This window comes from Saccostrea cucullata, unplaced genomic scaffold (assembly GCF_032062105.1).
Source record: "Saccostrea cucullata isolate Sc308-1 unplaced genomic scaffold, CSIRO_AGI_Scuc_v1 ctg2109, whole genome shotgun sequence".
Lineage (NCBI taxonomy): Eukaryota > Metazoa > Mollusca > Bivalvia > Ostreida > Ostreidae > Saccostrea > Saccostrea cuccullata.
In genome coordinates this window covers 148,361-175,143 of record NW_026924046.1, presented here as the reverse complement: position 1 = coordinate 175,143, position 26,783 = coordinate 148,361, and the positions used below count along the sequence as shown (strand labels likewise).

The window sequence follows — 26,783 nt, the reverse complement described above, 5'->3', positions numbered from 1 at the left end:
GGATCAAAAGCTATGACAAAAGTTTGAATAAAGCTATTTTTAGCATATGGCATAGTCAAGGTCACAAGTCCTTGGTGACATTTGAAAGTATTTAATTGTGAAGTATGCATACTAAATATGAAGTCTCTATTTCTCATGTTTGAAAAGTTATTGTGAAGATTAAACTTGACAACAGACAGACAGACAAACAGACAAACAGATAAACAGACAAACATATAGGACAAAAACAATAAACGCCTCGGATCTATCGATCCGCACGCATAAAAAGCAAAAGGTGTATAATTGGACTATTTAAATTAAAAAGTAGCAATGGCGTGGTTTTCTTTCTTTGTTATTATTAGTATGTTTTTGTTATAACAACGATATATAGAAAATCGTTATTTCTTTATGTAGAAAAACGAGCAAGAATTGTGCACTTAAATGTCAAAAAATCGATTTATTGTGAATTATAAACCGATTATATTCTGTACCTTAATAATCGACGCAATAAATACTAAGCTCTTGTTCTGATAGGAAGGAAATAGCTACTGCATGAATAAATTAAGATATTTTAATATTATCCGTTCTGTGTCTGTCTCAATTTCTTCCTCATGATTGACTTAAACAAATACTTTTCTTTCAATAACAAGTGAAAGACTATTTCATTTATATTTTAATTTGAGGAATGCATGAAAATGATAAAGCTTAAGACTGTATCACAAATACTGTTGTCCACTTGGATTTTGATACGTAATGGTATGTATTTCATTGAATTTTTTTCTTTTGCTGAAATTGTTAAGAAAAGTTACTCTATGTTGATATAACGTTTGTAATGTCAACTTATATATCGTGTTTAAGTCAGCATAGTGTTTCAATGTAAGACAACATTTTAGACAAATGCTTTTAAATGTAAAAGTGATACAAGTGACGTGGAAGTTGGAATAAAATCCTTTGACAGTTTCCCTGCTAGTTAGCATTTTTTCACTATTAATTAAATATTGTTAAAAATAAATTGTTATATATGTATATATATATATATATATATATATATATATATATATATATATATATATATATATATATATATATATATATATATATATATATATATATATATATATATATATATATATATATATATATATATATATATATATATATATATATATATATATATATATATATATATATATATAGAAAATACTATCAATTATATTCATAAACATAATTAAAAACCATCGATTATAAATATTTAAGTTTATATTAAATTTAAGAGATATGAAAAATCACTTCCTGTTTTTATTGATAAATTTCTTATGTTGCATAACCCATATGTTATGAATTTTTTTTTATCCTTTTAAAAATTAATGCTTGAACCTTTTTTGTAATGTTTTATAAGTTGGCTCGAAAAAAAGCTAAATTCATTTTTATCAATTTAAACGTTACTATTTTGAATTGCAGGTTATATTACAAGTATGTCTTTTCAAATGAAATCAACATGGGATTGGTTTGAAGCTCAGCAACAATGTAACTTAAATACTGATACATTACCAAGCTATAGTACTTATGCTTCACTATCAATGGAATTCTGGTCTGGTTTCTACCAAAGACAGTCAATCTGGATTAAGATTCTAGGTAATGCTGAATTTGTGGATTCAGAGAGAGAGAGAGAGAGAGAGAGAGAGAGAGAGAGAGAGAGAGAGAGAGAGAGAGAGAGAGAGAGAGAGAAAGTATAATGGTAACGACTGCAAAAATTATTTTCTGTCGATTACTTTAATTTAAAAAGACAAAAAAGTCAAAATAATATAAACTTGATTTCCTTTTTAGGCTGTTATGATTCAAGGAATATGCATGGCTATCCAGAATTCCAGATGAATAATTCGTCAGCTGGATTTTGTCATGAAATATGTGCATCTGATTCAGTGAATTTGACAATATTTGGGATAAAGGTAATTCTGATTGTACGTGTATAATACTGTACATGTATGAATAGAAATAGATGTGCATTTTATGAATGAATGAGGGTAATGCATTAATCGTGATAGATTATACAAAATTGTAAATACAGGCATTTAGAAAATTTTATCTACATAGCGGTAAGGTAAATTTAGAAGAAATTTAAAGATTTCAAAGAAGACAAACTTCTGTTGATGTAATAGAAAGCAAATAATTTCCTTTTTTTATTTAAGAAATCATAAAAGTAAATTTTTTGCAATCAACACATATAAAATTATACCTATTTGAAAATAAAAGTCACATTATAAAGTAACTTTAATTGCAATGTTACATATTATTGATATAGAAATAAGTTGTTTTTTTTACGTATACGAATCAAATTAAATACAAGTTTTTTTTGCAATGTGCATGTCTCCATTGAACATTTTTTCAAATATGTTTTAAAAAATAATTTCAAACGAAAATTACAAAATAGAATTCAAGGGTTTTTTTTACTCACTTTTAATCAATTCATTAAATGTGTTTTTGCTTTTACACTCATTCTTCACGTTTTTAATGTTATATACGTTCCTGTAGTATTAATGATAAACTTGTTGTAGAAGGATACATGCGTGTGCCTTGAGAGTTCAACTTTGACTGAGACGATTTCATCTACTGAATGTAATGAAACATGTCAACAGGATATAGAAGGTTTTCGGTTCTCAGAATGTGGAGGAACAAATGCCTTTTCTGTATACACTGCCGGTACTAAAATATGGTGTTGAAACAAATTTATATATTCATGTATAGAAATTAATTCATGTTATCTAAATGCCTACACAATTGTGTAATTTTTATTTATTGCTATTTTGTGGACCTTAAAGGAATTTTGAGTTTTAAAGCAGTCGTTTGACAAGTTCCGAATTTGATCAGTTCTGAATAATTATTAATCCAATAGCTGATAATTAATAATTTAAAAAAGATAAACATAAATTGATACTAATTTAATGAAGTTTTAGCTGCTGACTGTTAAAATTATGTGAATTTTTCACTTTTCGTAATCAGAATGTGTTAGCTGTCGCACTTGTAACAGTTAATATAATTTTAAAGTTTAAAAATCTGAATTAATGCGACGTATGTGTCTGCAGAAAATAAAAACTTTTAAAGATATCAATTTTTCACATAAAACAACATCCCAGGGGTCAAAAGAAAGATGATTTGTATTTTGAAAAATACTAAAACCATGCCAAAGAAAATTATATCAGCGGAGGATATCATAATACTTTCCTAGCGTCTTTTAACTACCGTAGACGTACTTTTTTCCACGGGGTCATAATTCCGCAAAATCTCAATTTCTGTTTATTCCACGGGTAGAATATTTTTTAGATTGTCACTGTATGCCTTACATTTATATTATGTTCGCTTGGACAAATTCCCGCGGAAATTTTATGACCGCGAGCATAGCGTAAATTAATACAAAGCGGAAAAAAAGTACTTCTACAGTACTTCAAATTATCCATTACAAACACTATGGTTTGTTCGTTTTCTGTTATTTTCTACCTTGTATTCGTGTTTCGGAGCGAATATAGTTATCGGGATGACCATCCATCCATCTGTGTATCCATGTATCTGTCTGTCTGTATGGTTGTCTGGTTCTTTCATTTTTTGGACCATTTCTGATCCGCAAATTTTCTTATACCACTGAATCTTTAACGACCGTTATCCCAGAAAATGCGAAATTTTTGAATACATATATTTAAAACATTATTACACCAAAACTAATAAATTTTTGCATACTGTTGGAAAATGATAATTTTGCTATTTTGAAGAAAAAGTATAAGCCTAGGCCTGTGATATCATATGCATTTAAACACCATATAGTGTGTGTTATATTTACGTGGTATAATCAGTACACTTTAAGTGGAAAATTAATCTAATCTCTAAAAGACAAATTAACAAGGCACTTGGAAACTGAAAACATTATTTACTTTGTATTTAAAAATGTTGAGTTATTCTGGAATAATCATTATATATCTACTAAAGTATTATTTTGAATATTTATTTAGATTCAACATTTTCGCCGAATATGAAAGAAACTGAACTCGTCGGAAATCACTCTTGCATTGCAATTGATTGCGGTACGACGAAGACGTTTTCCATTTCTTCTGCCTGTTCCGAGTCATATTATGGAATTTGTGAAGATAGAGGTATTAATGATATAAAATGAAAGTAAAAGGATTTTTTTATGTAATAAATTACAATATTTTGTAATTAACCATATTTTGATTTGTCTTACAATACACTTTTCATCTCTCTACATTTTCAAAATACGCATTAAATGTTTTTTCAAATTATGAGTTGTAATTAACGGAAAATAATACGTAAAACATGTTATAGTTATTCTTCATATTTCTTGCTATTTCTCAGTAGGATATCTAGGGTGCTTTGAAGACGAAAGGAAAAGAATTTTGTCTGCAGAGAGTGTTTCCGAAACATTAATGACCATAGAGCTTTGTAGAAACTTCTGCTTACAGAAGAAAAGAAAATTTTATGGCGATGAGGTTAATAATTTTATTGCCTGTCAATAATCTCCATCCAAAATATAAAACTAAATACGATATAGAAATACAAATATTTCATCTATGTTAAAACTTTACTGGCAGAACCAAGGCAACATAGCAGCTCTGTTTGTTTGCAAAATTCCTAACAGAAGACATGTTAAGTGTAAAAATCTTTTCATATATATTTATTTAAATGACGAAAAATGAAATCCATTTATAAAAACAATTACCAAAGAATTTGGCTGGTAGACATAGTTATTACTAAACAGTGGTCTCCCAGCCACAATATTGTTACAACACACAGATGTAATAATGCGGTTAAATACAATATCAAACTTGAACTTTATGGCGTTAAGGTTAGTAATTTTATTGCATGTCAAAAAACTCCATCCAAAATGTAAAACTAAATAAGATATAGAAATACAATTATCTTATTGAAATCTTTGATAGTATCGAAGCCAGTGTTTTTGTGGAGACCGTCTTACAACAACAAAAATTATGCCCGAAAGCGAATGCAACATGAAATGCAGTGGAAATGACAATCAAGTTTGTGGTGGATCATGGAGAATCAATATTTACAGAAACCCATATTACAAGGTAGGTATGCATTTCTTTTAGCCAATTTGAAGAGCTCTAGCATCTTTGCATACAACAGCGGAAACACAATTAAAAAAAGATATCTAAAAGTTTTATGGAATTTTCACTGTAAAATGCTTTTAATGATAAATAATGATATTTTTTACACAATACTGAAGCCAGATGGTATTTAACAAAATTTAGCGATGTACAAGAAACCCTTTCTGTTTAATGGCACTGAGATCCAAGAATAGGTATAAATTTGTAGACCTCCATCAGCAAGTGGTAGCATATCAGTGACAATTTCTCATCAAACAAGTAAAACTGATGTAAAGCATCAAATCGGTTGCAAACAAAATTAAGTATTTTAAGAAGTACTTAAACATTTAAAAAAATTATTCGAAAAAAAAACCCAACTTATTCAAAGCTAAAATAGTGATCTTTTTTTAATTATTTTTTCAGACTGTCGGTAAGGAATACTGCTTTGTGAACATATTAAAACAAATCTTTGCACCCTTTATCAGACATCAGTTAATATGTGTATTGTGGCAATCTGACAGAAATCTTTCGTAATTAAAAAAAAATACGCTCAAAATGAAATAACCTAAAAAAAATCGTGTAGTGTTCATTCACTTTCAATTGAATTCAGAATCGGTCCAGTATTTTTTTTTTATTGTCTGTCATTCCCACTCACTGACATTGCATCTATGAAATGCCTGAAGTGAAAACCCTTCAACAAGTACATTCAATGTATGACATCGAAAAAAGAGTCGACTTTTGAAGTATACTGTTTGAATTCCTTGACTACAACTTTTTCACCTTTCAATGATACTTTAAAATTGCTTTCAAACAGGAACAATTACCGGTTATTGTTCTAGCATATTCTAATCGTTGAATTTACATGACAGATGCCTCAAAAGGATTAACAATGAATATTCAAGTCATGAAATTGCATCAAATATTAAACTGACTCTATTCAAGATGTTTAGATGCTTTGTACTTATTTTTTTACACAGACAGGGAAGCAAAGCAGAACTGGACAGAATCAATGAAATGGTGCAAAACATGGCCCAGCCTACATACTTGTATGGTAACATATTCATGAACGCTTCCCTGACATGTCAAGCATTGCAAAGGACTAAGGCTGGCTTATCATGGCTAGGTGTTGCCAAAGAAGTTTATATTGGATACGATCGAGGTAATTTTTTTTTCATTTTTTTCCATAAACCTTATTTAGTATCTATCAAAAGTCAAGTACTTGAATCTGTAACTTCTGTTTCTCTTGGGGGTTAAATTGGCAGTTATTCTATATTAAATTTTGATACAGAGATTAGGAGTACATATACACGTAACACTAAAAATGGGCCAGATTTTTAGGATCCCATATATGGTACACTAGCTGACATTATACCGATACATATATACATGTACATATAAATCATTTTATTCAATGAACGCTTACGCGTCTCAACATACCTGCACTCTGAAATCATCATACAATTGAAAAATTATGCAACGAAAAATTTTGTTTGCTTTTTAAATGTCCATCTTGAGTATTTTTCATTCATACGGAGATAGCACCACATTAACAGCTGAAATCTGGACCCATGTTCGAGATTCAGGGCCATTGAAAAGTAAGGGATCCTTTTTTGGCAGCATCTATTGCAAGGCGGAGCTTCGGTTTAACGGTCTCATCCGAAGAGAGAACACAAGGAATAAGCAGTTTCTTTTATTTTTTATTTTTCTTCTTTCCATTCCTTGTCTAGGTTTTGTTGCTGATGCCGATCAGAGAACATCTTTCCTTCAATGTCAGAAATGTAACCAGAATGCTTGTATGTTTGTGGATTGTTTCAACAAAGTAACAAATGTTCTTTGCAGTCAGGTACATGAATGTACAATACTGTAACTAAATGATGTATGTATTTAGTCTAAATAAAAACAAATACAATAAATGATGCTATAAAGAAGTTCTCTTTTTATTTTTTTTTCTTTCGTATTTTTACATTAGAAGATTTTTTTTAAATATCAATTTAAATTCATTCCAATTAAGAATGTAATTTAATTAATACATCAAACCAGTCCGTTTGCTAAAAATAACACAAAATACTAAGAGGAAATTATTTTGTATGTTTTTAGCTCACCTGAGCCGAAGGCTCAAGTGAGCTTTTCTGATCACATTTTGTCCGGCGTCCGTCTGTCCGTCTGTCTGTCTGTCCGTCTGTCTAGCTGTCTGTCTGTCATAAACTTTTCACATTTTCGACTTCTTCTTAAGAACCGCTGGGCCAATTTCAACCAAACTTGCCACAAAGCATCCTTGGGTAAAGGGGATTCAAGTTTATTCAAATGAAGGGCCATGCCCTCATTCAAGGGGAGATAATTGAGAATTAGTGAAAATTGGGTGGTATGTTTTAAAAATCTTCTTCTCAAGAACCACTGTGCCAGGAAAAATGAAACTTATGGGGAAACATCCTCAGGTAGTGTAGATTCAAGTTTGTTCAAATCATGTCCCCCGGGGGTAGGGCGGGGCCACAATGGCTGACCAAAATTTTACATAGAAATATATAGGAAAATTCTTTAAAAATCTTCTTCTCAAGAATGACAAAGCTATAATTCATCAAAATTATATGGAAGCATGCTCAGGTAGTGTAGATTCAAGTTTGTTCAAATCATGACCCCCGGGGGTAGGGCGGGGCCAAAATGGCCGACCAAAGTTTTACATAGAAATATATAGGAAAATTCTTTAAAAATCTTCTTCTCAAGAATGACAAAGCCATAATTCATTATATTTATATGGAAGCATGTTCAGGTAGTGTAGATTCAAGTTTGTTCAAATCATGACCCCCGGGGGTAGGGCGGGGCCAAAATGGCTGACCAAAGTTTTACATAGAAATATCTCGGAAAATTCTTTAAAAAATCTTCTTCTCAAGAATAACAGAGCCATAATTCATTATATTTATATGGAAGCATGCTCAGGTAGTGTAGATTCAAGTTTGTTCAAATCATGACCCCTCAGGGTAGGGCGGGGCCAAAATGGCTGACCAAAGTTTATATGGAAGCATGCTCAGGTAGTGTATATTCAAGTTTGTTCAAATCATGACCCCCCGGGTAGGGCGGGGCCAAAATGGCCGACCAAAGTTTTACATAGAAATATAAAGGAAAATTCTTTAAAAATCTTCTTCTCAAGAATGACAAAGCCATAATTCATCATATTTATATGGAAGCATGCTCAGGTAGTGTAGATTCAAGTTTGTTCAAATCATGACCCCTGGGGGTAGGGTGGGGCCACAATGGCCGAAGCTTTACATAGAAATATATAGGAAAATTCTTTAAAAATCTTCTTCTCAAAAATGACAAAGCCATAATTCATTATATTTATATGGAAGCATGCTTAGGTAGTGTAGATTCAAGTTTGTTCAAATCATGACCCAGGGGGTAGGGCGGGGCCAAAATGGCCGACCAAAGTTTTACATAGAAATATATAGGAAAATTCTTTAAACATCTTCTTCTCATGAATGGCAAAGCCATAATTCATCATATTTATATGGAAGCATGCTCAAGTAGTGTAGATTCAAATTTGTTCAAATCATGACCCCGGGGGTAGGGCGGGGCCAAAATGGCCGACCAAAGTTTTACATAGAAATATATAGGAAAATTCTTTAAAAATCATTTTCTAAAAAATAGCAAATCCATGGTCATGGGACTACTTTTGGATTTAAACTTAACAATAATAAGCCATTTTCTACTTTTCCTACCCTTAGTGCTCAGGTGAGCGATGTGGCCCATGGGCCTCTTGTTTTTCTCTTTGATAGTTTCTATTCTTATTCTCAAAGAATAATGTGTATGGAAACAATTCCTTACCCTCTTTAAAGGAATCGTTCTTTTAACTTTTGCAGACTTCATTAGATGGAGCCAACATTGTATCTGATCCAACCCTTCCTGAAGGTAAACATACATGTATATATAGTTTATATCATGAGGACATAAATCAATAAATTTATTTTTTAAAATGAAAATAAATGTATTTGTTCCTAGTCTGATAATTTCTTTTAACAAAATTTAGAATGAAACATACATGTTATGTATTCTAGGAACATTTGACTCTGGTTGGTGATTATTATAATTTTTTTTTAATAACTGAGCATTTTTATTCTCCATCTTAATGCTGGCCTGGTCACGCATTAAGTGTGTAACTTGACCCTGACCCGCGCGTGCACGGGTTTACATTGTTGTGAAAGCATCGATGTACATATCGGATATATACAAAATAGATTGTTGATTAATTGTATGTTGTTAAATGTCCCTCTCGAGAATTTTTCACTCAATTATATGGAGACGCTACCACTTGCCGATTGAAAGCTACAAATTTTGTCTCATACTTGGCACTCAGGGTGAGCAGTGAGGGATCTTTTTCATAATAGAAATAGTGGACATGTATATAATATATTAAAGCAGAAATGAAAATGGAGGAAAGTGCTTTACTGACATTTTTATTTTTCAATTTAGCACATTCGGATTCGATGCAAAGCAGATTCTCTTGCACATCAACCCCTCCCCCCCAAATAAAACATAATTGTTGTTCAAAGGATAGTTATAAAATTAAATATATAAAATATATGATATAGGAAAATCCCCTAAAGACTGTCTGCTTTGATTAAAAAAAATATTTAACGTAATATCGTTGAATTAGTAAATGGAAACGTATTTAAAATAAAAATATTTAATTAATATACTTTCAGTTCATAACTTCTTTTAAGCAATGTTTTCAGTTGTGCATTGTCCGTTGAAAGACGATTTCTTTGTTAAAAGACTTGTGACTGTCTGAAATGAATGAAGCGTTGACAAAGCTACACACAACTGATTATGATAAAAATCCGGGTCTGAAAGTTCGAGTGCTATATTCCCTTATATTATGTTGCTAATTAGCAACATAAAAGGTTTATTATAATTAGATGTATCTATAATTATAAATGTATATAGATCTTATTTACATTTCATTTTGACTCAATTACAATTCATTATAACGGGATGATTTACAAGAAATACATGGAGATTATGAATAATATTCAAACTCAAAAGCCCATTAAAGCATACATAATTTGTGCACAGCAAATATGGACCTCAAAGTATCAGAGGTGTGATATGGCCTGGGAGTCATATATTTTAGACGAGCTCACTTTTAATCTCCATTTCATTTTCCCTCAATTAATTGACTTGGAAAAAATGAGACAGAGAACAAAAATGATCTCGTCTAAGGCCAAAAGCTGTGGAGGAGCCGACTGGCCACACCTGCTCCTTGCCATGATTGTGAAATAACAGAAAATTTGCAGACAATTCAGTGAGTAAAAAGTTGCTTGGCAAAAATTGGAATGAAACATTTTACAAAGACTTTTTCCTCTTTTTACTACAGATTCGGAGACCCTAGTAACGATTATTGTAGTAATTTCGTCATCAGTGTTAGTTTTTATTCTTGCTGGTTGTTTAGTATTGGTCGTCATCTGGTTTATCCGTTATGTGTTTATATTTACTTTTAAGTCGTTTATCTTTGTGTTCTTTTTTACGATTGTTGATTGTAAACATGTTTAAAAATGTTACTGACTTTTTTATTGTCCTCAAATATTTTGCAGCAAGAACAAAAAGAAAGCAGAAAATAAAGATATAGATCCTCAACCTTCAAACCTTATTGAAATTTGTTTTGCAAATGTAAATTGCGGCCATGCTATTATTGAAGGGTATTGTGAAAAAAGACCTCCATGAAAAAACTTTAAAAGACTTCAAAATCCGGAACAAACTTTAGATGAAGTATATTTGGAAACATTTGATGGTGTCTATGATCATCTCGGGGATAAGGCAACGAAACAAAACAAGAACGACGATGTCTATGATCACGGCCATTTTGCTGCAGAATCAGAGAAGGGGGTGTATGATATTAGTACTAGTAGTATATCACAAAAAAAAATCTCAAGATGAGGCTACTTATGATCATGTCGCGTCTTACTCAGATTATGGACACCAGGGTGAACAAGTCGATAAGATGGAGGATACGTACTCCAGACTTCAGATAAAATCAAGGAGCGGACACTAAGGAAATACGTTTTTTTTCTCAATTAATTAAAAAAGTTTTTTTTTTCAATTAAAAAGGAACCTATATATATTTTGTTTTAGAAATTGTTCATAGCTAGAGAATTCTCTTGCCTATTGAATCTACTGAGATATATTAACTTCGTATGAGTAAGGGAAGTTGACGATAGGAAAGTTAAAGTCATCACGTTTATCATAGAGTTTGGTTGTTAGATTACCATAAACATCTTTTTCTAATAAAATATCCAAATATTAAACAGAAATGTCAGACTCTGTGTATTTTTTTTTTATCTCAAACTCACTCGAATATATCGCATCAACATAAAAAAAGGAAATTACCATAAGATTGTTAATTGACACTACGAATTGCAGAGCTCAGTTTTCCTATAGGAAATTCAAAATATATGTCTGATCATAAAGTAAAATAGAAGATGCAAAATTGCACTTTATATGAGAAAGATTTTGAAAATTTCATTAAATTTTATTCAGTTGTATAAGAGGAGTTGCGGAAAAGAGTTGAGTAACTCAATGCGTAACAAACGTGAAGTATAATAGGTCATACACCATTTGACAGTTTTCAGCCAGATGTATATCAAAATCAAACACAGGTAAACAGAAGGAATTTATTATTTTAGTTCTCAAATAATTTTTAGGATCTGCATAGTGAACTTACAACAATAAGTACAACAGACAGCCAAACAGCAGATACTGATGTTTTGACAACGACTTTTGATCAACAACTTCATGTAACAACAATGATCCATGACTCAATAACTCCAAATGGTAAATAAACATTTCTTGTAATTAGTCTATGCATATTTTCTAATGAAAGCTTACAAAATAATCTATGATTTTTACTCAAGCCCCAGAGGGGCTTGAGTTATCTAAAACGATGCTAGGTCATCGATTTACTAAGTTTACAAACACGGAAACATATTATTTTTGTAGATAAAAATATTTCTAGAAACAAAAATGAAGCTTATGTTGAAAACTTCTGTATATTCATAGATATTAAGTGTTAAATGTCGGATTCTATTCTATGGCGAATGAACAATGAGTGAAGCTCCGCAGCCGCAACAGTTTCTATACAGAGATTTCGCGCTTTTCTTCGCGTAGGAATCTCAGGTAACTTTTACAGTCGCCGACAAAGCATCTTTGGACGAGTCCACTGGTTAGTCTGAAAGGTGACGCAGGTTATCCCATCGTTAAATTCTACAATTGTATGGTTGTGCCCCGAAAAAGAAATTGCTTCTCATGGGCCTGCAAATGATGTGCACTTTCAGTTTGAGTGACAGTAAAATAAAATAATAGCACAAAATTAATGTTAAATTCTCCCTCATACGTTTTTTCTTTAATTTTAAAGCTATATATGCCGTATTAGTGTTTTATTTTAAAAGTAATAAATATATGTGGTGTCTCATCAAGTTATATAAGTTATATACTTTCTGCAAATAAGACAATTCCACTCCATCACTTTTAAAAGTTATGAAATATTATTTGGTAAAAATTATTTTCTCTCCGTGTCGGATAAAAAACCGCCTCTTATTGAAATATTCATGATCACGTTGTCTCGCATGATTACAGCAAACAATGGTCAAATCTCGTGAATGAACCGAAAAGCATGATGGTCTACTACGTTTATACTACAAACACGTGAGTTAGGGATTGTCAATATTGAGAGCACCTCAGAGTTGGCTGCTTTTTGTACCTAGGAATAACCACGTGCAATTGTCTTTTCAATGGACATTTTCGGTTGGGTGAACTTCTACAGCTGTCAGCGACTATGGATAAAGAAGTGTGGAAACCATGTTGTGCCAAATTGAAATAACCAATACAAACAAATGGTATAATTTGATCAATCAAAATGGTTATTAGATACATTCGATTATGCATTTCTTAATGGTTCAAAACAGCAAAAAGTATTCCACAGAATATCATATATAAATCTGCACAATATACCGAATGCCAAACCAGAATACTACTAAATAATATAATTATATTCTTTACATGTGAACCACAGTATTTCTGACCCCTTGCATAAAATATGAAAACAATTTGCAAGTAGGTTATCAGCATTGGCTCGGGCTTATTCGAAAGTGAAATTTGGAGTTTGGCAGTAAATTGTAGTGAATGAATAAAATTTAGTAGTGAAAGATATTGGAACTTATTTTACTTGTCAGATATCTTCGAACTAGTTGATTTTTATTCTAACTGTTCTATCCCCCCACCCAATTAAAAAAAACGATGCTACCTACCTGAATTAATTTTTCTTAATGGTGTTCATCGAAATGCTTGGTTGTGCTCTCAAACTGGAATAGTTTTTAGAGGCCTGGAATTCCTTGACCAATTTTATTTTATTAGCCCAACTATATTTCTAAGAAGGCAAGATGTATGGTATGTAAGTTTCATCTACATATGTTATGTAGTTCATATTAAAAAACGAAAAGGGATAATTGACGATATCCAATTCAGGGTGTAAACAAAGCAGTTTAAATTACTTTCCATATTTTGTATTTGACATAAAATATCTTTTGCGCATAATATGCGCTCCATACTGAAGATCGGTAAATGTTCATCCAAACGAAAATGTCCACTAGCAGTACAGCACGGGGAAACTCTAAACAAACGGACCTGTACAATGGAGTGCGGAAAACTTTTATTTTCATCATTGTTAATCATTTGTATGCAAATATGAGCATGGGATTAGCAGATAATAATGTACATAATGCATCAAGTCTTTCTAAGAGCGATTTAAGAAACTAGCCTTTTTGAAAAACACATTTAGTTTTTTATGTAGTAACTCATAAATGCATTAAAATCAACTCATTGAGCTGATTGGTCTATTTGTGTCCCTCACTGAAAAGACGTCACAAAAAATATTTTCCTCGACCTGATGATTCTCGCGATGCTTTTCCCGCGCACATGCGCAGATCCAGGATAAACGTCAGTCCTTTATGAATATGCATGAGAATATCATGTTCTTTTCCCTACCAGTACTTTGTTAATACCGAATAAAATTTCGTCGAATTTGCAAGAATGCTTATTTTTGGTAGCTTATCATACTCTAGAAATTTTTGTTCGGTTTCAGCTGTGCAAAAATACTGTTTAACACGGCATACATATCTTTAAAAAATCGTACTATCTTCAGCTTTGGTATACATAACTTCGATTCTTTTTGATTCGTACGGAATATGTATTGGACATGCCGCACAGCTAGATAAACCCGTAGTCACGTGGAATTTTTGGATCCCGGTATTTTATTAATAGATTGAACTCAATAGCTCTCATTTTATACAATTTTAGGATATTATAAATGACACTTCCTAGTTTACTTTCTACAGCTTGAGTATCTCTGACGTTTTGTCAGTATATACTTGTTTTTAAGATAACAACTACTCTTATGTGTAAATCACGCAGCTGCATAATGGCTGCCCAAATTCTTTACAAATATTTCATTTCTTTTTACAAAAATGATTTATTTCATATCAGTTAGGTAGAATTGTATATGCTTATGATAGCCTTTTTATCATGCTTTATTTTCCACCGAGTGGTTGATCATGGGGCGAACATAAGCTTCTTAGAGGTTGGCTATGTAGCGTTTCGACATAAATTATATGATTGTATATATGCCATTTCGATTAAAAAAAAAACAGAGGTAAGAATTTTTAAAGCATATAATATTGTGTTACGCTCATAGCAAGTGTCTTATTGTGAAAACATCAGATATTCATTAAGGAATAAAAATCACTTTTTTGAGCTCAAATTGGTGTCATTTTATTTGAAGTTTGTTTGAAATTGATAATTGAATAATAATTGAACAATATAAGAAATTTTGACAAACCTTTGCTGCCAATGAAGATACAAATTGAGGAAAAAAAATCATTTTATAGCTGACCGTCTCTTAATGAAATGAGTACGTTGTCAGTCCTAAAATTTGAACAAAAGAAATGACCGACTTAAAATTCTTTAAGTTTCAGATTCAAGTACTTATACCGGCATCATTGTTTTGCTGTTGATTATTTTCGTTCTGATTTCTGGAATTGTATTTTTTGCATACATACGGTATATGCTCTATTTTTTTTCTAATTTGATTAAAATACTTTGAATATGAATACTTATAAAAGAAAAAAAAGGTACGTGTTTAAAAAATTGACTGGTTTTTTCATAATATGTGTTTTGTCCATTGTTTGTTATAGAAGCAAAAAATCAAAGATAAATACAAAAAGACGCAGACTCCAAAGATCGGAGGTTAAATACCTAAATAATGAGAAGCAGAATGACGAAAATTGTACGGACATTTTTTTTGTACTCGAAACTACATCAAATTCGTCTTGAATCGTCAATTACATTGACGACGACTCTTATCTTATCCTTACACGGAAATTCAGGAAGGGACATATAATCATCTGCAAGGCAACCATGTAAGGGAAGTGAAAGAAGAAAAGACACATGACCATGCAACTTTAAGTATAGAATATGGAAGTTACGGGGAAAATAAAGAAAACATTGATGATACGTATGCTGGAATTTCCTCTGATTATGGACAGATTAATACAAATGTACATATGGAACCAATAAGTGGCGAATACGATAAAGTTGTTAACATTTTTCACGATACAAAGTAAAAAAATATGTATTGATAAAATTAATATGATAGGGCTATTGGGAATAATAAAACCATTGAAACCAAGGCAGTTCCAGAATACATTTTCTAGAACTAAACCGGGATAGCCTACCCAAAGTTTAAGACTGGTTTAACTTAAAAAGTAAATTAAATGGTCTCAAAAGTCTCGGTCGTTGACGGCATTCTTATACGCGTTTTGTAACCAAGGGAGACATTTATCAATATTCTAATATCACAAAACATAGAATGAATTTCTCCAAAAATACTTTCCCATAAAATTCCCTCAGTATCGCCAAGAAATAATTCATTAAAAGAGGTTATATGGCAGTCAATTGAATATATCATTTGAAGATTAGTTGTGTGAAATTTTCATTAAAAGCACAAGTTCGTTTGTCAATATTTAGTTTTTTTGAACCATGTTGTGGCCTTCAAGAAGTTTGCTTCAGTGGACCAGAAAAATTTTGATTTTAGTACCCTTTTATATGATATATTTAAAACTAAATGAACATATTGACGTCTTTTTTTAATCCCTGTTAAAAAGAAAAGAATTATGCTTTTTATGCATTGCATCAGGCAAATATTATTATTTTAGATTATACATATCCTTAAGAAGTAATATGTTTTCTTTTTTAACAATTTGACATTGAAGTTTGATCTGTTCTTAATAAATGTAATCTAGAACTTTGGCTGCCACGCGGGGGCCTTCATTTTTTTATGGTTAATACATGTACACATTTTTTATGTCCACTTCCAGATTTGCCATTCAATGCTTCGGAAAGTAACAGTTTCTTACAGTGACAAAAATGTTACAGGGGTAATTGTGAATTTACAAATTGTTTTTGAAAGTCTTCGTACTGAAAAGGTATAGCATGTAAATTTTTCTTCTAGTTATAGATTTATTTTCCAAGATTTTCAAGATTTTTTTTTACAAAAAAATGTTTGTGGTGTCTGTCCTCAATTAAATAGAAAACGGATATTTTACTTCAACCATACTCTATGATACTCTATTATACTCTGTGATAAACGTGATAGCTTTACCTTTTTTACCGCCAACTTCCTGTACCTATGCAGTAATATACCTTCATTGCCTGCATACAGAGTTTATATACCTCAGTTGATTTGATACGCAATAGCATGCTCTACGGATGACCAATTTCTGATACGAGGTAAACTATTGACACATAAGTTGAAGAAACAAGAACATCACCAATCTCTTTTAAAGTAATCATTTCGTAAGTCTGCTGGTCGATACAATGACCTTGTCAGCAAATACAATTTATCATTGAGTAAAACGCTAACTGACATTTTTCATATCAAACGTTAGTCCATTATTTATATAATGAATTGACAACGGGTTTTAGCGTTATTTCCCGATCATACCAAGGATGTGACCTGTCGGTAGGGGATGCTTACTCCTCCTTGAAACGTGCTTACCTGTTATGTTTTGGAGGCCAGTGTTTGCTCTGTTGCTATTTGGTATTGTTTGATGAACTTTGGATCTTGAATACTATTCCTTATCTCCATATGTTTCATTTTATATTTTTTTTTATTTCTTACAAATACAATTAGAGCATGCGAAAGTTGAACAGGAAATTTAAGTTTTTGACATAATTCATTGTAAAACACTTTTCTGTCATAAGTAAGACAATGCTCATTTTATTTTCTTTTTTTTAAGGAAGAAGGAATCATTTAAGATGAAACAGATATCATAAACTGAGAAAATGGTGGTACAGGGACATATAATTAGGATAATATATGATATAAACAATGCAGTATTGTTATGAAATGCTAAAAACTTCACAGGTGACTAAAACAGGTTATATTGTTATATGTACACATAAGGAGAATTTCAAATACTTTTATACACAATATACTCATCACATCCCGATACTAATATAACGGAAAGGATCAGTCAAAATTTTGTATGCAAAAATGTTGCCTGCAATGCAACTTTTGAGGTAGATTTAGAGCTTAGAAAGAAATCAAAATGGACATGTACATATGTAACCTAGGATGAACAACAGAACAAACTCAGCCACGTTAATACAGTTACTGTAACTTTAAAATTATGTCGCTATAAGTGTCTCAAAAATACTCTCTATACATTCCACATACATTGCCTGATACCAGTCAGGCAGTGTACTTATTTATATTTTTTATGCACCTGGATCGACATATAATCAGAACGTATATTGTTTTTGTCCTGTCTGTCTGTTTATCTGTTCATCTTTTTGTCTCTTTGTCTGTCTGTCTGTTGTCATCTTTAACCTTTGTCACACAACTTTTGAAATATGAGAGATAGAGACTTCATATCTGGTATTCATACTCCACTTATAAAGTTCTTTGACAGCAATGCCAATGACCTTGTGACTTTGACTGCAGCTGTGACCTATATGCTAAAATTAGCGTTTTGGAACTTATGCTATAATAACTTTTAATTCATAAGAGACATAGTCATTCTTTTAAGGAAGGATTTTGTCACTACCAAAAACACCATAAGCTTTTTTTTAAAAAAGATGGGCGAGAAAGCGCCGAATTGATTTTTTTACACAGAAAGGACGATTCGGTATCATCTGGTTTATTTTGCTTATTTCTTTGATATTTAACGAGTTTGAGTCAGATAGTTAGAATTATAATTTTTTTTGTGAAGTGTATTTTATGGGATTAAAATTGTCTATGTGGAAATGCATTGTATTAATCGTGTATCGTGTCTTGCCAACAAACTTAGAAAAAAATGGAAGTTGACTGTATTATACAGGAAGGTAGTATAACTCGCAAGCTAGATGTTTAGAAATTTGGCGTTATATGACTTACGTTTTGTTGTGTAGTTAATTTTAACACAATAAGAAAACAAAATTCATAATCAAACAGAAAATGGCCAGAATTACTTGATTAAAAAAAAAGACGTAATTTTCATCGCAAAGTCTATCTATAGTAGCTACTTTTCCCAGACTGCTAGACCGTGAAGTTTTCCTAGAATGCCCGACCGTGAAGCCGAGCATGTGTATTATAGAAATATAGACTAACATGGTTGCTAGCGCTCCAGGGCAGAGTAATTTTTTAGCATGGTTTACTGTAAAACCTTTCTCTTTGAAAAAATACAAAACAATATCTAATTTTTTTTCTGATATTAGCAGGATAAAATGACCGGTTCTATTTATGGCATTTTTATTAGTATCTTTGAATACGTAATTTAGATAATTTAGGAGTATTTTACATATTATTGTTTTAATGTTACGTTACAGAATTCCTAAGTTTTAATGTCCATTTGAAAACTTGATATTTTCATAGATAAATTAAAATAAGAATTAATTATCGAGATTTTCTTATTTTATCAATCAAAAAGGCAATTATATTTATTAAAATTAAAAACTAGGTTACTTAATGTCTGCTTCATTTATTCTACATCGGAGGCTAAGATTTCAATAATAAAATCATTTAAGTAAAATTCCAAGGAAGTTTTAATTTCAAACAAAAAATATTTTGTTAAATGCTTCACTGAAATCCTCATCGTACAAAACAGAAAAAGAATGCATCAGGATATTACGTCGTATTTGTTTCCTTGAACTAGATTAAAGGAATAAAATACTTAGCTGAGTGACGGAAGAAAGGAAATATACAGAAAAAGAAAATATCTTAAATTGTAGTGGTTGGTTGTAAAAGGCCTAGGGTTAAGTGAAACTCCAGATCTTGCTGAATTATAAGGAGTATTTTTACTAAGGGTAATTAGCATCAAAATGAATCTTTAGGCTTTATAGAAGGGAGGTTTTTTAAAAGAAGTGAAGAGTGGTTTTGTTTAATCAGGAAGATATAAACCACAATTATTTCAGATCTAAACATCAACATAAAGATTTATTTAGGAATGAACTGTCGAAAGTCTCCAATTAACATACACTGCTCTTAAAAATGTTCCAAAGGCATGAAAAACATAAGTTTATATCTACCTCTTTGATGCTGTTCTATGAGAATTAAATTTTCAAGTTAACTGTTTTACTATAGAACTTTTATTTGATTTAAATTGAAGTTTAAAAATACCGGCAATATATAGAATATCTGTCGGACTTATGCTTTCTTTCTAGAAATACAAGCAAGGATGTGTACAATTAAATGTTAAGGGAGTCTTTTGAATTATAATAAGATATTCATTTCTGTTTTCACGAATCTTTAATCAATGCAATAAATACTGAACAATTGTTTTGATAAAAATTAGGAAGGAAATAACAACCGGTACTGCATAAATAAAGAAACAAAGCTATTTATATCATGCTTTCTCTCTCTAAATACACTTCTTCCTTGTGATTGAAAATAATATTTATATTTCTTTCAACAAGTAAATGATTATATGTTTTCATTTTAGATTAAGGAAGACATGTAAAATGACAAGGAGAAATACTGTATCACAAACACTGTTGTTCACTTGGCTAATGTTATATAATGGTATGTATTTCATTGTATTTTTCTTCCCTTGCTGAAATTGTTAACAAACTTTACAAATATTGATATAAAAATGTGCGTATTTAACGCAGAAATTGTGCTACTGTCAGCAAAATGTTTCAGTTTTAGCTCACCCTAACCAGAGGATTGAGTGAGCTCTCCTAATCAAAATTTGTCCGTTGTCTGTCGTCGTTGTCCTTGTTGTTGTTGCCGTTGTAGTCGTTGTCATCGTCGTTAACTTTTCACATTTTCGACTTCTTCTCAAGAACCACTTGGTCAATCACAACCAATCTTGGCCAACAGTATCCTTAGGTAAAGGGAATTCAAGTTTGTTCAAAAGAAGGGTCATGTTCTTATTCAAGGGGAGATAATTCAGAAATAGTGAAAATTTTATGGTATGTTTTAAAAATTCCTCTTCTCAAGAACCACTGTGCCATGAAAGATTAAACTTATAAGGAAACATTATCAGGTAGTGTAGATTTAAATTTGTTCAAATCATGTCCCCCGGGGGTAGGGCTGGGCCACAATGGCCGATCAAATTTTTACATAGAAATAAATAGGAGCATTCTTTCAAAGTCTTCTTCTCAAGAACCAGGAAAGATGAAGCTTATAGGGAAGCATCCTCAGGTAGTGTAGATTCAGATTTGGGTAGGGCGGGGCCACCATTTAAGTTCAAATGTAAAGGGCAATAAAGCCACTGGTAGTCAAAGAAATATGCAAGCTTCCTTACTAATAGTGTAGATTCAAGTTTGTTCAAATCACACTCTCTTCCTTGTTCTTTGATATTTAAGGATTGGTAAGGACCCCTATTAGGTTTAAAATTTTCAATAATAAACTGATTAATGCTATTTTTCCTAGCCACATTGCTCAGGTGAACGATATGAACAATAGGTTTCTTGTTTATATATAGAAATCACCTTTGACTTTTTATGTTACAAGACGTGGAAGAAGGATATGGAGATAACGAACAGTATTCAATCTCAAAGTCCATAAAACAATACAAAATAAGAGCAGAGCAAACAAGGACCCCCGAAACATCAGAGGTGGGTTCAGGTGCCATGGAGGAGTGAGCATCCCCTGCCGACCGGTCACACCCGCTGTGTGCTCCTTGTCATGATCAGGAAATAACGGAAAAAATCCGTTGTCAATTCAATGTATAAAAAATTGACTAACAATTGGTATGAAAAACGTCAGTCAGCATTTGACTCAATGATAAATTGTATTTGCTGACAAGGTCATTGTATCGACCATAGAACTAACGAAATGATGACTTTAAACGACACTGCTGATATTCTTGTTTCATCAACTTGCTAGTCAATAATTTACCTCGTTTCAGAAATTGTTCATACGTAGAGCATGCTCTTGCGTATCGAATCAACTGAGATATCTATATATACTCCGTATGCAGGTGATGAAGGTATATTGCTGCATAAGCAAGGGACGTTGACGATAGAAAAGTTAAAGTCATCACGTTTATCATATAGTTTGGTTGTTAGATTACTGTTAGCGTCTTTTTCAATTAAAATATCCAAGTATGAAACAGAAGTATCAGACTCTGTGGTATCTTTTATTTCAAGCTCACCAGAATATATCGTATCGATGTAGGAATGGAAATTACCATTGATAATTGACAATACGTCGTCCATTTATCTAAATGTCGAGTTGCAGAAAAATCTTCAGAAATTTTCTTGCCGGTAGATATATTAATACATATTAAACTGTCAAATAGCCTATGACTAAAACCTGAAAAGTCGAAGAAAAAAAAAATGATTTTCTTGGGAAAAGGTTTATTAATATTGTATAAATCTGTACCACATGTGTTGCCAGGTTTCAGTTCAGTTAACCCAACAACTTCCTCGGCTTCTATTTTGCTTTAATTTTAATTTTCCATAATACAATCATATTTATATTTTCTGATTCATCAGTTACGGATAAAAAGTATGCATTAACATAAGTTTTTGTGTAGGCTTTCGTTTCTTTTTGTCATGAATTCTGCATATGATGATTTAATTTTATGCTGTTTAAAGTTCCAATCGAGAATATTTCACTCAAATAGAAAAGTCATCATATATCGTTGAAAGGCTTCAAATATGCAACTTTACTCGGTACTTAAGGCCATTGAGCAGGAGCAATGGGGGATCTTTATCGTGCCAGTGTCTACCGTTACAGGGGGCCATGTTTTAAAGGTCGCATCCGAAGAACGTGCAACTTTTACTGCAAGGTGTCTAGCTCACAGAAACAATAACTGCTTCCTCTTTATTCGACATTCCGAACACAGAGCAAATGCTCAACAGACTGAGCAGCTGTGAGAGTAATTTTGCATATGAGATATGGCAACGACTGAAAAGATTTCATTATTTTTTTTTTTGGAAGGGGCGGGGGGTGTATGATTTGTGACAATATTATATGATCAGATACTTCATTACATGAAAACTCATGCACGTTTGGACATGTATGACCAATAAATGTTTTTAAAGTCGGCAAGGTGTCACCTTTCATTTAAGAAATAGCATTATATTCTTAAGAGTACTTTTTTACTCGCAGGTGATATCAGAAGTGTGTCTTTTTCTATGTCATGGGATTGGTTTGAAGCTCAACAACAATGTCATAAAATTAATGATACATTACCTAGAAACACTTCTGCTTCAACAGAAATGGAAATCTGGACTGGTTTCTACCTGAGACAATCATCGTGGATTAAAATTCTGGGTAATTCTTATATTATAGAACTGATTCATAATGAGATGGGGTGCAAGGAGGGGGGGGGGGTAGCAATTGCAAAAATAAGTTTTGTCAACTTTTTTTACATGTATAATCCTGTAGAGAAGAAATACAAGTTTTAACCATCAAATTGTATTTTTAGGCTGTTTTGATTCAAAGAATATTTATGGCTATCAGGAATTCCTGAAGAATCATTTATCTGCTGGATATTGTCACGAAATATGTTCATCATTAAACTCGACAATTTTTGGAATTAAGGTATTCCCAAAAAAAAAAGGTATACTTTGGTTTGCGTTTTATAAATGTATGATCTATAAATTAAAAGCAATTAAGTAATGCATAGTGATAAACATACAAAAAACGAAATATTTAACCTACTATATTCATCTTTGAATTGTCGTTTATCCAGATATAAAAATATTTTATATTAAATTTAGATATTAGAATTAACACCTAAGCTTATGCGAGTAATGCATTTTTTTTTTCCAATCGCTGCAACATTTATCAAAAATACTAATAAACAAAGAAAGCATTTCATTGTTTAACTACTATAAAATGAAACCCTTAAATCGTTACTTTTGTAACATCCGCGATCCGGAAAAATAAAAAAAAAGATATAAAAACGTACAAAGAAGTTACATATTATCCTCATTTATTTTTTTGGTGGGGGTGTATTCCTACACTCAACGTTCGTAGCTGCATAGACATGTGCATGTTGTGTGTTAAGCACGCATATTATAAGACATAATTTCAAAACAAAATACATTCACGAACAAATTATCTATACTTAATCTTGATAAAGTCAGCTTTTAAACCATAATGATTCCTTTGAATTTTTAGATTTTTTTTTATCAGGTTTCACTTTTTACTCTTTGAATGTATATTGCATGCGCAAATGGTTAATTATGTTTGTAGGAAAAGAAATGTGTGTGTCTTGGACGCTCAATTTTGAGTAAAACGATTTTACCCAATCAATGCAATGAAACATGCAGACAAGATACAGAAGGTTTTGGATTTTCAGAATGTGGAGGACCTAATGCCTATTCTGTATACACTGCAGGTACACTGTATATGAATAATACGACATTTTCTAAATTTGGTGTTGAATTCTAAAGTTACCTTTATAGCACTTTCTGAAAAAGAAATATTGATGGAAATATACTGTATCATTTTTTTGTATTAAGTTCTGTTTATCCTAAATGATGTTTGATGTTAACTTCCCCTTTGCAGCATTTAGGACATAGGCAACGGGCCATACCTACTGATGATTTTTACAAGATATTCTTAATTTAAGATAACAGTGTCATCAATTAAATATTCGAATACAAAATTCAGCATGCGTTATCAGGGGTTTTGAAGAGATATCAATCGATGAAAATTATTTTAAACTTTAAAAAAAATATACGAAATTTCTAAGCATGTAATCTCGGTGTTTTGTTTATCTAAACTTGAAGACGTGTACAAAAGCATTTATAGACGTTACTTGTGAAGAAAAGAACACAGTTCCTTTAAAATTTGAAACTCTTCAACTAAAAATCCAGGGAGAGACACAATACACTACAAACTATTTTGCCATTAAATTGGTAAATACATTCAAATCATATTTTGGCGAGTTCTTCCAACGACATATGTTGATCGATATCATTTTCTAAAAAAAAAGTTTGTAAAGTAAATATGCATAAATTATTTTAAAATACAAGTATGTATATTATATTTCCTCTAAAATATAATTTTGAAACGTTTATTAGATTCATCATTTTTACCGAATTGTACAAAAGCCGAAAATGGTGGAAAAGCAACATGTCTTGCGGTTAACTGTGGTACTGAACAGAGGTTTTCTATTTCAACGAGTTGTTCTGAGTCATATTTCGGAGTCTGTGAAGTTAAAGGTATTGTTTTAAGCATATCAGATTTAAAGTAACCCAATGATAGATCTATAAGAGAAATTAATATGTTAGTGATTAGTATTGATTTGAGAGGAGATAAAATGCAGTGTCTGCATTGAACACTTCAGATATCCCCTTAATACTTTTTTTTTTGTGAGTCTTGCTTTAAGCGTTAGCATTTTAAAACAAACACACAATGCCTGCATTCTCCAAAAATAGAACAATTTAATGCAAATAATAATTAGTCATTTTCCTGGAGCGAAAGTAAAGTCTATATTTAAATTTATTCATCCTGTGAGACCGACGTTACTTTTTGATTAATAAACAGAGATCGATGGCATCAAGAAAACTAGGTATTAGGCCGTTTGGTATAACTAACAGATTTCTTTGACATAGTCTTTCTTATACAATAGGAAATTGTTGTGTAAAATTTCATTGCAAAACCTCAAAAAGCTTTTCAAGATATGGAAGGAAACAAAAGTGTTGCAGGGACACGGACTAACAGACAGACTATCGGAGGGAAGACAGACCATAATTGATATCCCCACGTTCAAGGGCAGACAAAAAATAATATATGATTACTTTAATCATTGAATGGTCTTTTTCTTAGAATACCTGGGGTGTTTTGAGGATCAAAGTTCGCGAACCCTTTCAGGAGAGGATAAATGGGCCAGAGATATGACTATAAAACTTTGCAGAAAGTTTTGTTCAGATCGAAAAAGAAAGTTGTTTGGAGTCGAGGTTGCTTTATTAACTAAAAAAATTTTATGACATATTAACAGTTATAAGGAAAAATCCTGCTGTATTAAATTTATTGAAATATTCCTTTACAGTATTCAAATGAATGTTTTTGTGGAAACGATTTTGTAAGGAGGATCAAAAAGGCTGAACGTGAATGTAACATGACATGCGGTGGAGATAACCGTCAAATATGTGGTGGACCATGGAGGATCAATATTTACAGAACCCCATACTTCGAAATTGGTAGATATCGAAAATTTCAAGTAAACATGCTACTAAAATTGTAGTTTAATTTTCCCCTTCAATCTTGATTCTCCTCTAATTTATTTTTAAAGTACACGAAGCTAAAAAAAATATAAACATTGTGTGTTTCTTTCTAATAAGACATTTTTTTCGAATATCACTATGGTCATTATTTCGAAAATATTTCTAAAAAGATCACATTCTCTTCTGTAGAAAGGCACTTTAACCCATTTACATCTATTGACAATATGTCATAATTGCTAATTGATATGCTTCAACGATCGCGAATTACTGTACATGCCCCCAGCCTTTTACTTTTTCATGGTTTGGATGAGTTTATTTGTAGCATGCTGCTCCAAATATGAACGTCCTGTTATATGTGATTCAAAAGTAATCACGTCCAAAAACATTTTCTTTCCAAATAAGGTCAAATATGAAGAAAAGCGTTAAAATCATGGCATGCCCGAAAACATGATTTCGTATGCAATGCGCATGTTAAAAATGAAAGCTATTTCTATTTTCATCAATGTTAAATGTTTGAAATAGATAAAAATGCTAGACAGAACTGGACTGAATCGATGAAATGGTGCAAAACATGGTCTCCGCCTACTTACTTATCTGGAAATGTATCTCTGGTAAACGCCAACCAAGCCTGTCAAGCATTGCATAGGAAAAAAGATGGTTTATCATGGCTTGGTATTGCAAAAGAAGTATACGAAGGATATGATCGAGGTAAAAAATGTTAAACGTTTTTCTTTTAGTTTTAAAAATAAACACTATACATTTAATGCATGACAGTGAGGGAGAAATGAAGATTTCTTCGCCCATGGAAAATCATATTCCCCGAGGGCACAGCTCGAGGGGAATATGATTTTTCATGGGCGATGCAATCTTCATGTCTCCCTCACTAGCATGCAATAAATTGTTTATCATACCAAATCAAAAACAGTGCAAGGAATACGAAGAAAGATCCAATGAAAAAAATAAACATTTGATAAGAACGAT

General features: G+C 31.7%; 1 protein-coding gene across 4 annotated transcripts in view; it reads left to right on the top strand.

The window, feature by feature from the left end:
- Window positions 1–677: 677 nt before the first annotated feature.
- LOC134265557 (uncharacterized) overlaps window positions 678–26,783 on the top strand; it is a 30,775-nt gene continuing 4,669 nt past the window's right edge. Inside the window, exons 1-8 of one of the 4 annotated variants that reach the window (XM_062747779.1) lie at window positions 678–735; window positions 22,732–22,896; window positions 23,051–23,166; window positions 23,824–23,968; window positions 24,657–24,797; window positions 25,405–25,535; window positions 25,628–25,778; window positions 26,325–26,510. In XM_062747779.1, the coding sequence (XP_062603763.1) occupies window positions 22,758–22,896; window positions 23,051–23,166; window positions 23,824–23,968; window positions 24,657–24,797; window positions 25,405–25,535; window positions 25,628–25,778; window positions 26,325–26,510 (1,009 nt within the window). In that variant the 5' untranslated portion in view covers window positions 678–735; window positions 22,732–22,757. Of the gene's footprint in view, window positions 736–20,067; window positions 20,191–22,731; window positions 22,897–23,050; window positions 23,167–23,823; window positions 23,969–24,656; window positions 24,798–25,404; window positions 25,536–25,627; window positions 25,779–26,324; window positions 26,511–26,783 lie in introns of those variants that run through there. The other 3 variants (XM_062747778.1, XM_062747781.1, XM_062747780.1) reach the window with 3 other exon arrangements.